The sequence below is a fragment of the Haliotis rubra genome, unplaced genomic scaffold, assembly GCF_003918875.1.
Source record: "Haliotis rubra isolate DU_JTF1 unplaced genomic scaffold, ASM391887v1 Scf230, whole genome shotgun sequence".
Classification (NCBI taxonomy): Eukaryota; Metazoa; Mollusca; class Gastropoda; order Lepetellida; family Haliotidae; genus Haliotis; species Haliotis rubra.
Genome location: NW_025766337.1, coordinates 46899 through 59533, shown reverse-complemented (window position 1 = coordinate 59533; position 12635 = coordinate 46899). Strand labels below are relative to the sequence as shown.

The 12635-nt window shown below is 39.9% G+C and overlaps 2 protein-coding genes across 2 annotated transcripts in view; both read right to left on the bottom strand.

The window, feature by feature from the left end:
- LOC124278035 (ankyrin repeat and KH domain-containing protein mask-like) overlaps nucleotides 1-12279 on the bottom strand; it is a 31774-nt gene extending 19495 nt beyond the window's left edge. The window contains exons 1-3 of the mRNA XM_046713785.1: nucleotides 11988-12279; nucleotides 6903-7094; nucleotides 6365-6390 (exon numbers count right to left, since the gene is read on the bottom strand). Of these exons, the coding sequence (XP_046569741.1) occupies nucleotides 6365-6390; nucleotides 6903-7059 (183 nt within the window). The 5' untranslated portion in view covers nucleotides 7060-7094; nucleotides 11988-12279. The remainder of the gene's footprint in view (nucleotides 1-6364; nucleotides 6391-6902; nucleotides 7095-11987) is intronic.
- The window catches only part of LOC124278024 (poly [ADP-ribose] polymerase tankyrase-2-like), a 169620-nt gene that overhangs the window by 116758 nt on the left and 40227 nt on the right, over nucleotides 1-12635 (bottom strand). The gene's annotated exons all lie outside the window — the stretch shown is intronic.

The window sequence follows — 12635 nt, the reverse complement described above, 5'->3', positions numbered from 1 at the left end:
ATTGTTGACAACATCTCCAACTTAACCTAAGCAAGCACATTCCTTCTCAAACTCAGAATGGAACCCAGGAAATGGTCTCAAAAACGCAACCTGATCTCGGAGATGGTATGCTGTTCTCCATGTTTTTCAAGCAACTCATGCTGCACGTGCTGTTCACAAGGACCAGCCCTACAAAAATGCACCCCCAAACCTGTTTGAAACATCCACATTACAACGTCAGCAGGATTACTCAGGACAACTCAGAGGAACCAGGCGCTAGGAAGACTTGAAGCTGGCCATACTGCACAAAACGTTGCCAATCACTTCCAGGTCAACACTCGGACCATCTACAGGCTGCAGCGGCAACCAACATCACAAATGATTGCCCCCGTACTGGCAGACTAAGGGTGACCACAAGACGACAAGACCGCCATGTTGTGCGACAGCATGTGCAGAATCCCTTCATGCAGGCATCCGAAACAGCACGCCAGGTAGTGGGAAAACACAGAAGACCAATCAGTACTGATACAGTACACCAACGTCTTAACAGCGGGAACCTCCATTGCCGTAGACCTTACCGTGGACCTATCCTCACCCCTCGTCATCGGCGTGAACGTCTCTTGATGCTTGCATCAAGTGGAGAAGCGACCCTACTTCGTGTACAAGTAAGTCCTTACAAGTACAGGGTCCATCATTCATGTTAGCCTGTCCTAGACGTGCGCATGGACTGTCGCGTGACAAAGGGGTGAGATTTATCTCAGCGTCTTTGAGGTACTGTCAATTGTTGTGCTACAACAAGGGGCCGAAACTGGTGGATGCCGGAGACGTCCTCTGTAACCATGTCTCTGAGGTAGTGGTTGGCAAACACCGTCTCCGATCTCCAAGAGCAGCCCTCCATTATTGTTGAGAAGGAGCAGTTTCCATGCAGAGCTAGTGTGGATGCACGTGCTCTGACTACATGGGGATTGGACGCTTGTGGAGGATCAAGTCCTGCTGCATTATAGGCTTTCAATATGACGGCTCTCATCCATATTGATATAGTCGTACGTGAGACTTCTGTACGTGTCTCCCCAATTTAGACCTTTAAAGATATATTTTCAATGCTCTGACTGGACATAAGGATCGGTTTTGAGTATCCTGTGGTCCTAATTTATCTGTCTGGTTGACCGGGCAGTTGATTCTTTATGCACTGTGTCACGATGCGTGTCAAATCTTGTTCTTCCGAAGTCAAGAGCATGAATTTCTGACATCCTTGCCGCTGTTGCTAGGGCTACGAAGAACAGGGTTTTATGAGTTAATTTCTCATATGATGTCCTTTCTACTGGTTCATAATCTTCACTGGTAAGATGCTGTAAAACCACATTGAGATCCCAAACGGACGCCTTGAATTTCCTTTGTTGGTCTTCCAACTTGGAGGAGCGTAGTAGTGCCAGTATCTCTGGTACTTTGGTCAGTTTTATACCCGTTTTCATCGTGATAACTGTGCTCGAGGCCGATAGGTATGTAGAGATTGTAGATCCCTTTAATCGTTTTGTCTGTCTGAGATGACAAAGATATTCTGCCACTTGAGGATGTGTTGCTTCCATCGCAGGCAAGCCTTTATTCCGTGCATATTTCTCAAAACTTTGCCACTTGTCATCATACAAGGTACGGATTAATCTATTTAAGGCTAAAGTTACTGCTTTGGCCGCTCTGGTGGAATATCCTCTTTTTTTTCAAGCAAGTCGTGATATGCTCCATGCATGTAGCTGAAACATTGTTGGGTATCTGTGTACTTGCTTGGTGTGTGGATGAATCAGTAGTTCTGGCCACTTTGGAAGTTGTAGGATTGGATTTTCTATATCTTGTATGAGGTTGGGGAACCACTCTCTCGTTGGCCAATAAGGCGCAACCAAAATCGGTGTAACTTGTTCGTCACCTTGATTTTCTGTAATACCTTCGGGTATTAACGATGGTGGAGGGAACGGGTAAGCGTTTAGTCCTTCCCAAGATATGCTTAGAGCATCTGTTGCCCATGCTTGAGGATCTGGAACCGGAGTTGGTAGTTGTTTGTTGAACTTGGCTGCGAACAAATCTACCAGTGGGGATCCTGTTGTCCGAATGATGTCCCTGAATGCCTTTGGATGTAACATCTACTCCGTCGGTGATGGATTCATTGGGACGGGATAGGGATTTCTGGCTCGGGGAATGTGTGATGCTTTTATGTCGATGTTCAGGTTGGCTTTTATGTCGATGTTCAGGTTGTCTACTATGCTGAATAGTTGAAAACTGAGGTCCAATATGCTCGTTGATCTTGTTGACCCTTGTTTCTTGAGGTAAAACCCAACTGTGGAGTTGTCCGTATGGATCATCAGTTGAGCGTTCCTTAGTATGCTGGACCAGTGTAGTAAGGCGTTTATAACCGCTTTCAACTCTAGCATGTTGATGTGTAGTTTTTTGTTCCTGATTCGACCACTTCCCCGATGCCACTTTGTTGTTTAAGTGAGCTCTCCATCCTTGAAGGGACGCATCTGCGTAGACATGAATGTTGGATTCCGGCTCCGCGAAGTAGGTTACTGCGCAGACATTCGACTTCCGTGTCCACCATAATAGGTATGGTTTCAGTTCGGTCGGTAGGACGAATGGATCCAGACTGTCTAGATGATCGTTCACAAACACTTGTAGTAGGCGCAAAAGTAATCTGCCTCATGTCTTGTGCTGACGTGAGGAGACCGAGTAGACTCTGCCACCCTCGTAGTGGTAGCGGAGCGAGTAGTGTTTGTGATATCATCTGTTGTATCTTGATCCAACGGTCCTCCGGGACTAGTAGTCGATTCGTTGAAGTGACGACTTGTATTCCTAGGAATTGTAGATCCTGTGTAGGTTCCAATTCCGATTTGAGATGATTTACTAACCATCCTAGTTGAGTGAGTAGTTTGATTGTAAATGTCAGTTGCCGTCTGAGTAGATTCGGATCTTGATGAGCTTGAACCCCGTCGTCTAGGTAAAACGCACTGCGTAGACATTGATGATGTAGGTAACTGATGATGGGCTTTGTCACTCGAGTAAACAACCAGGGGGGCGACGATAATCCCAACCATAGTACCTTCCACTGGTAGTGACGCCCGTTGAATAGGAATCGGAAGTATCTCCTTGAGTCTTGATGTATTGGGATGTGAAGATACGCATCCTGTAGATCTATGCTGGCTAGATAATCTGACGGACGGATGATCTGTCTGAGTTGTGGAAGATGTACCATTTTGAATCTTGCGGGCCTTCTTAGATGATCCTGGTTGAATTTCTTCATGTTGTAAATCAGTCGGAACTTTTCCTTGGAAGTTTTCTTTGGAACTAGAAAAATTGGGGAGTAAAAACCGAGTGTGACGATTTTTATTTCTTCGACTGCCTTCTTGTTTGTGATTCATGCCTGCGAGGTTGACAACGTGCAGTCTGCCAGATGGTGTAACTATTTCTAACCAACAATGTAGTATCATTCTTTTAGACTTTTGACTAACAGTAAAGTCACGCTACCTTTAAGGTGTGCACTATACCTGATACAAAACCGTTTCATGGTGAGAGAGACGGTAAGCACGGACTATAGAGCTCGTGATCATTGTAGAAACTAAGATTATACTTCTAACTATTGTGGCGATCCTTTTCATTGCTCAGCCTCATGAATACAAAAAGTACACCAGCTGTTATGCAGCTAGCTTGCAGTCAGTCAGTCTGTCTGTGAAAATGAATGCAAGCTGCGGTTGAGTCTTGGTTTCCAACAATAAAACACGCGTGACAACGACTCATTATTAAAATCACTGAGATCATGGCAAATAGTATCCTGGAACTCCAACGATACAAAACCGTGATAATGTAAATGAAAACCTCTGTACCACCAGTGAGTCTTTCAAATAGTTGCGTCTTTAATGTTAGGTATCGACAGTTCACATTCTGCCCTCCGTCCATGGTCAGCGTTTCAGCCAGTGGTGACGTCATTAGAGTCAATTAAATGGGCATTGGCCTTTTTTCAAGCAGCCGTCCCAAGATGTACGGGCTTATAATCATATCAACTTAAGAATCAAAACAATCAAAGAGAGCCTGACGCCTTGTAATGATAATACTTCCATTACTTAACACTCATCAAAGCTAACCATAATAAATGGTTAACATTGAGTGAGTTAATATCTAACGTCACAATAATTATATTTTAGTCATATCATGGCGAGAACAATTTATACATCAAAATTAATAAATGTAGAACATAAAAAAAATGTCGTTAATGGACAGAAAAACGTTTTGAGTGTCGCAGATTTTCACTTCAATTCGGCATGTTATTGTAAACATACATCACTATAGAGAACAAGACAATATAACACGGACTGTAGATCAGTAGCCACGGAAGGTGAGTCACTATACTAGGAACCATGGAATTAATGCTACCTGCATATACCCTAGCTGGATTTACACTCCTTCAGATATTGGGGAGTTGTGTGCAAAGTAGCAATACAATAAGAGAACATATATTCTACGAGTAGATTCAGGAATTTGAAAATAAAATGATCTCTATTTATTACGTAACTACAGCTTTCTACCATGTCAACAATGTAGTATCATTCTTTTAGGCTAAATAATGTAGCGTATTGGATATATGTATTTTTCATATCAAAACAACAAAATATACTTTCCTTATTATTCGGAATAACATCTTTAAATGTATGTGTGTGTGATTTGATTGGTAGTTTTGAGTGGATAGGAAGATGGTTTGTATTAATGTAATTGTCATCATTCATAAGAATATACATATTTAACCATGATGGTTTTGTTGTATGTACTTTTTTACAGCAATCCTATAATCTCGAACTCATGGTGTGTGTTTATAGACACACCCCGGTGTCACCCAGAGGGTATGTATATGTCACTTTATCACTTCTTTACGTATGTAAAATGTATTATCTGCGTGGATTTCCTTTTCACACCTATGATCATGTAACTATGATATATAATTGTAACTATGAACTGCTTCATGAATTTTTCTACTGGTAATACATTATAGTACATATTCATGACGTCACAAGTGTTGCATGTACTGATTAATGTGTAATATATCTTGTATATTTCATTACAGGGTCTGAAAGATTACACATGCATGGCTTAACCTTCATCTACACACTCACCCGCAACTTCCCATGTGTAATAACACGCCCCTGTACAAGGGATGCTTGTACACATGGGGAAAAGTCTCGCAACACTCCATGGCCATATTTCACTGCGTCACTATGTTAACATTAACCATAGCAACGTATCCCAGCCTCAGATTAACTTACAGTCTAGATAAACTGATCCTGAATGAACAATGAATCGTAGTTTCCCGCAGATCATCCATCGATCGATCACAGTTAACACAAGTCAGGAGTCACTGCAGCTGATCTGGAGGATCCTCCTTTTTAATTTGACCACTAACAGATCGCCAACGCACAGGTATAAACCACTGAGTGTCGCTTAAAGTTTTGAATAAAATATATTTCACGTGAGTAATTATCAACATGAGGTTGAAGTACGTGGCCAACCTTTGCTCGCTTCGCTCGCATATAGGAAGACTGGTAATGCTTCTCTCTGTTGCGCAACCCTGTTTGCGCTACAATTTTCCTTTGAGAAAAAGTAAAGGACCACAGTCATCTTATGAGGTGTTTTGTATGATTTATCCTTGATTTCACCATGCTTAACACAAATGTTCTTTAACTTGATGTTATTTTCAGATGAGAACAAGAGTCATCCGAAGATGACGTATCCCCCCGGCCCCCACATATTTGCAAGAACAAATCATCTGACAGTTACTTAAAGTCCAGCATGACTTTTTTTAAAACTAAGTCCAAATCGTTTCCATGGAAATCATGAGAAATATAAATGCCAAATATCTGTAAATAGCAAAGGGCACCATTTCAAAATTTGCCATATATATCTGCTAAATTCCGTTGAAAGATACTGAACGCTTTTCGAGTTGAGCACCGTAAATGAACCCACCCCTCCCTTCCTTGGAAACTGGGAAAAATAAATATGCCAAATTTCTGCCAAACAGCAAAAGGCACCACTTTGGCATCTGCCTCACATATCTGCCAAGTTTTGCTGAAAGATTAAGAGGTTTTCCAGTTGTGCTCCGGAAACGAAACCCACACCTCCCTTTTGGGACTAAGTCCGAATCGTTTCCGTGGAAACCGGGAAAAATAGAAATGCTAAAAATCTGCAAATAGCAAAAGGCACCACTTAAGGATCTGTTTGATATATCTACCAAGTTTTGTTGAAAAATATTGAACGGTTTTTGAGTTTTGCCCTGGAAACAAGATGATTACAGACGGACGGACGAACAGACGGACGAGGCGTCGACTATATCCCCGGATAAAAAGCATATACTTACCTCTTCTTCTACAAGTTCCTTGTCGCCTGTAAACAATAAAACCAAAGTTTAGAGTGTTTTCCTCTTACGCCCTTTGTAGCTACTGTAAATGCTATCATTGATGCGTGAGGCTTCGGTACGATGGTGCCAGTCTAGTTTGTTACTGACTTGTCAATAAATGCATAGAACCTTTCACAAAACACACCCCTTTCAGTTTTGAATTAACCATGGAAGATAAAACTAGATATACCATATGCAACAGTAAGTTTTTTTTTTTGTAACATCCGACAGAGACTTGAACTTAAATATAACACAGGTGGTGTACACAGGTGGTGTAAAGACATCAACTTGAACTGCTTTGGTGGACAATGATCTGCTGCTTCCATGTATTATTCTGTTGTGTTACTCTGTCTATGATTTACTAGGAACAATTCCGCAACATTTGAACACTGTTGAAGGCAATATTTGCCCTCTGTACACAACACCCACTGAAGTGCCTGAAAGTGTCAAAATCAAAAGCATCATTTAACCATTGGCACCATTAATAGTATTTATTCACCTTGTGCCTGGACCACGTTGATGTTAGTGTTGCCAACTCCACCATGAGCGATTCCTGCAGCGTTAACCGTCTCTGTGTGTCCTTCCGTGTTTGGTTTAACATGGATTTCCTTGGTACAGGATTCAGGAGGGTTGTTTTCGTTGTTCGGATTACTCATAGTTGTGGTGGTTGGTCGAGGTCTGCTGGAACTAGCTGGAACAGAGACAAGATGCGTTGTGTAATTGTATTATTGACTCCTTGATTAAATCATGACATGCCACAACAGACTGGCACATTCTACTCAGACCCTGAAATTACATTAGTTCAGATGTTCCACTGAGCCACTGTTACTGCCATATTATGTACAGGATAAAACATGACCCGCGGGCATTATGAACGGACAAATATATACTGTGCAAATATAGGCAACTACTGTGCAAATATAGGCAACTACTGTGCAAATATAGACAACTACTGTGCAAATAGACAGCTACTGTGCAAAAATAGACAACTACTGTGCAATAGAGACAACTACTCTGCAAATATAGGCAACTACTCTGCAAATAAAGACAACTACTCTGCAAACATAGACAACTACTCACCAAATATAGACAACTACTCTGCAAATATGGACAACTGCTCTGCAAATATAGAAAACTACTCTACAAATATAGACAACTGCAAATATAGACAACTAACTACTCAGCAAATAGAGACAACTGCAAATATAGGCAAGTACTGTGCAAATATAGACAACTACAACTGCAAATATAGACAACTACTCTGCAAATATAGGCAACTACTCTGCAAATATAGACAACTACTCTGCAAATATAGACAACTACTCTGAACATATAGACAACTACTCTGCAAATATAGACAACTAACTACTCAGCAAATACAGACAACTGCAAATATAGGCAAGTACTGTGCAAATATAGACAACTACAACTGCAAATATAGACAACTACTCCGCAAATATAGACAACTACGCAAAAATAAACAACTACTCTGCAAATATAGGCAACTACTCTGCAAATATACACAAATACTCTGCAAATATAGGCAACTACTCTGCAAATATAGACAACTACTCTGCAAATATAGACAATTACTCTGCAAATATAGACAACTAACTACTCAGCAAATACAGACAACTGCAAATATAGGCAAGTACTGTGCAAATATAGACAACTACAACTGCAAATATAGACAACTACTCCGCAAATATAGACAACTACGCAAAAATAGACAACTACTCTGCAAATATAGGCAACTACTCTGCAAATATAGGCAACTACTCTGCAAATATAGGCAACTACTCTGCAAATATAGACAACTACTCTGCAAATATAGACACATACTCTGCAAATATAGACAACTGCAAATATAGACAACTACTCTGCAAATATAGACAACTACTTTGCAAATATAGGCAACTACTCTGCAAATATAGACAACTACTCTGCAAATATAGACAACTACTCTGCAAATATAGACAACTACTCTGCAAATATAGACAACTACTCTGCAAATATAGACAACTAACTACTCAGCAAATACAGACAACTGCAAATATAGGCAAGTACTGTGCAAATATAGACAACTACAACTGCAAATATAGACAACTACGCAAAAATAGACAACTACTCTGCAAATATAGGCAACTACTCTGCAAATATACACAAATACTCTGCAAATATAGACAACTACTCTGCAAATATAGACAACTACTCTGCAAATATAGACAACTACTCTGCAAATATAGACACATACTCTGCAAATATAGACAACTGCAAATATAGACAACTACTCTGCAAATATAGACAACCACTCTGCTAATATAGGCAACTACTCTGCAAATATAGACAACTAATTACTTAGCAAATATAGACAACTGCAAATATAGGCAAGTACTGTGCAAATATAGACAACTACAACTGCAAATATAAACAACTACTCTGCAAATATAGACAACTACAACTGCAAATATAGACAGCTACTGTGCAAATATAGACAGCTACTGTGCAAATACAGACAACTACTTTGCAAATATAGACAACTAACTACTCAGCAAATATAGACAACTACAAATATGGACAACTACTCTGCAAATATAGGTAACTACTCTGCAAATATAGGCAACTACTCTGCAAATATAGGCAACTACTCTGCAAATATAGACAACTACACTGCAACTATAGACAACTAATTACTTAGCAAATATAGACAACTGCAAATATAGGCAAGTACTGTGCAATAGAAACAACTACTCTGCAAATATAGGCAACTACCCTGCAAATATAGACAACTACTCAGCAAATACAGACAACTACTCTGCAAATATAGACAACTACTCAGCAAATACAGACAACTACTTTGCAAATATAGACAACTAACTACTCAGCAAATATAGACAACTACAAATATGGACAACTACTCTGCAAATATAGGTAACTACTCTGCAAATATAGGCAACTACTCTGCAAATATAGGCAACTACTCTGCAAATATAGACAACTACACTGCAACTATAGACAACTACTCAGCAAATATAGACAACTACTCTGCAAATATAGACAACTACTCTGCAAATATAGGCAACTACTCTGCAAATATAGACAACTACTCTGCAAATAAAGACAACTACAACTGCAAATATAGACAGCTATTGTGCAAATATAGACAGCTACTGTGCAAAAATAGAAAACTACTGTGCAATAGAGACAACAACTCTGCAAATATAGGCAACTACTTTGCAAATATAGACAACTACTCTGCAAATATAGACAACTACAACTGCAAATATATACAGCTACTGTGCAAATATAGACAGCTACTGTGCAAAAATAGACAACTACTGTGCAATAGAGTCAACTACTCTGCAGGTATAGGCAACTACTCTACAAATATAGACAGCTGCTCTGCAAATATAGACAACTACTCTGCAAATATAGACAATTACTCTGCAAATATAGACAACTAACTACTCAGCAAATACAGACAACTGCAAATATAGGCAAGTACTGTGCAAATATAGACAACTACAACTGCAAATATAGACAACTACTCCGCAAATATAGACAACTACGCAAAAATAGACAACTACTCTGCAAATATAGGCAACTACTCTGCAAATATAGACAACTACTCTGCAAATATAGGCAACTACTCTGCAAATATAGACAACTACTCTGCAAATATAGACACATACTCTGCAAATATAGACAACTGCAAATATGAGGGTGTGTAAAGGGTCAGGGTAGGTTATACCCTCGGAACCTTAACTGAACATGTGAACGTATTCTATAGCGGCTCCGGATCGATCCACAGAACGACATACATCCAGTTGTGCAATCTCTTCTTTACAGGTTTATGCTTGCTGTACACAAACGTGTCTTCACAGTAGGCGATACACAATGCCACAATTACTAAGGGAATCAATACCGTTTTTCAAATAAGCGTCACCCACTGATCACAATGGATTAAACTTGTTTTAGTGACTGACTTGTCCTTTGTTTTTGTTTAGTTAACATATGAAGGCCGGCTTCTTTATTCTGGTTGAAGTTTCTAGCAAACATATCATAATATTAATCTCTTTATGTTTATTTTGTTCTTTAATCTTGCATTCTCTCTGTTTTGAGACAAAATGATACATGCTAATAGGTCATTCTATGGAAAAGGGCATTTTCAGCGTTTGCTCTTAAGAATATTATATTTGTATTTTTTGTATATTTTTATGCCTTGATGTAAAGTACTTTGGTTTGTATTATTGGTATATTGAATACACTGATCTTGGAAAATCTAATCATAAATGTTGCTTAAAAACAGCTATGAAATGGAAAAAGTGAGGCGTCACATATGTGGATGTTTATAAGTATATTTGTGCAATAAATGGTCTTTCTTTTAAAGACCATTTTGAGTTTTTAGCATAAATGTAAAAATAATAACTGAGGTCAAAATAGTTCTTATCTCAAACAGTTACCAGAAAAAGATAAAAGATTGAATTGACCCTCCCCTCCGGTTGAGCCACACCTCTTTTCAACTCTGTTTTTCTTAAATGTGGCTTTCCCACGCTATAACCGTCCACCCCACTACAACTGAAGTGACAGTATTGAGGAAGTACCATGAAGCCATACCGGGTCAAGACCCAATTTGATAGTTTATTCGATGTTTACATGGTATTATCCACTGAATCACCCTCCACTTTCTCGTGCTTGATTGATGGACAAATCTTTGGTAGTTCTTAATAAATGTGGGTACAAGACAGATATATCTACACTTCAGTCGGACTACAGTCCACAATTGTTGACATATCGACCGATACACCTCGGAAAGTACATCTCTCACAAATACCACTTGGTATTCAGTAGAGGACGTAACGTGTACGCGAGACGAATTAATCAAAATTTGAGATATTTAACAGAGTTCACCTTTGTGCATATTTTTCAGAAACTAAAGGTTAGTATTTTCTGAAAGCTCATTCATCGTAGATTCAATATATATATATGGAACTTTAGAGGCATACGAACGCATAGCCGACATGTCTTGACTGTATAGGACCGCATCGCGGCTCTCGGCTAACGAGCGCAGACCTGTTTGTTATTGAGGGGTTCCCTTAGTACCGCAGAGCGCATCCGTCTCGCGAACAACAGACAGTTGACCGTTTCGCGTACACGTTACTTCCCTGACTGACATTACTATCACTTTACATCGCATTTAAAGATAACTGCTTCAGTAAAGTGAAGACAAGGTTCCTCCACAATCTCAAAATACCCTCTATCCAGGGTGTCTTGTCTGTTCGCCCTCACTTTACAGCAGTTATGTATAGCGCTCAACTCTTACATCAACCTTTGCCTGTTGTTGCTACCAGGATTTCATTCTAGCTGACTTTAATTACTCTTATCCATGACAGCCTTTGTACATAGCCGTATTGCCTTTTGAATTCGAGTGTAGATAAATAGTGATGACGTCATCAATGGTTCGGATCAAATTAAACCAAAAATGGAATATAGTAAATAAATCATTATGTAATCTTGTTATAAGTGATTTGCTGTGGCGAAAACATGCTGGAATTATCTAGGACAGACAGGCAAGCTGACTTACCCGTGTCGGTTTTCTCCTCCGAGATCCGGGTGGGTTACAAGGACGTTTCACTAACACAGGTCCAGTGTACAATGGCGAAGACAAACGCAGTAAAACACTGGACAAAGTTTACCTTGTCACACAACAGCAACACACTGCTGAATACTGAACGAAGATTAACTGAGTTAGACGGATGATAGACGGAGTTAGACAGTTAGCAACTGGTGCCCTACAAACCACCCTGAACTGTTTCTTCCTTGTGCCTATGCAAGTACTTTCGGTATGACTCGTGCATTTCCGTGATCTCCGGTTGCGCAAGTCACGCCATATTGAGTCGACCACGACACTGACACGCTGCAGACAGTGAACCCTGACGCTATACAGCAGCACAATGCTCATTGAAATAGTGTGTGTGTGTGTGTGTGTGTGTGTATGTGTGTGTGTATGTGTGTGTGTCTAAACATAGTAGCATGTGCAGATAACCCCACTACTATGTACTATACACGGACACCCGGTGTCACATGTCACCTCTACAGTTTAGAGTTGAAGGTAACTAGTGTATGTGAGATCTACATAGACACAGAAGGAAATGAAAGAGATCTCCTCTGTGATACTACCCTCTACAATACAGACACCCGGTGTCTCAGGTTACTCTACAGTTTAGTGTTG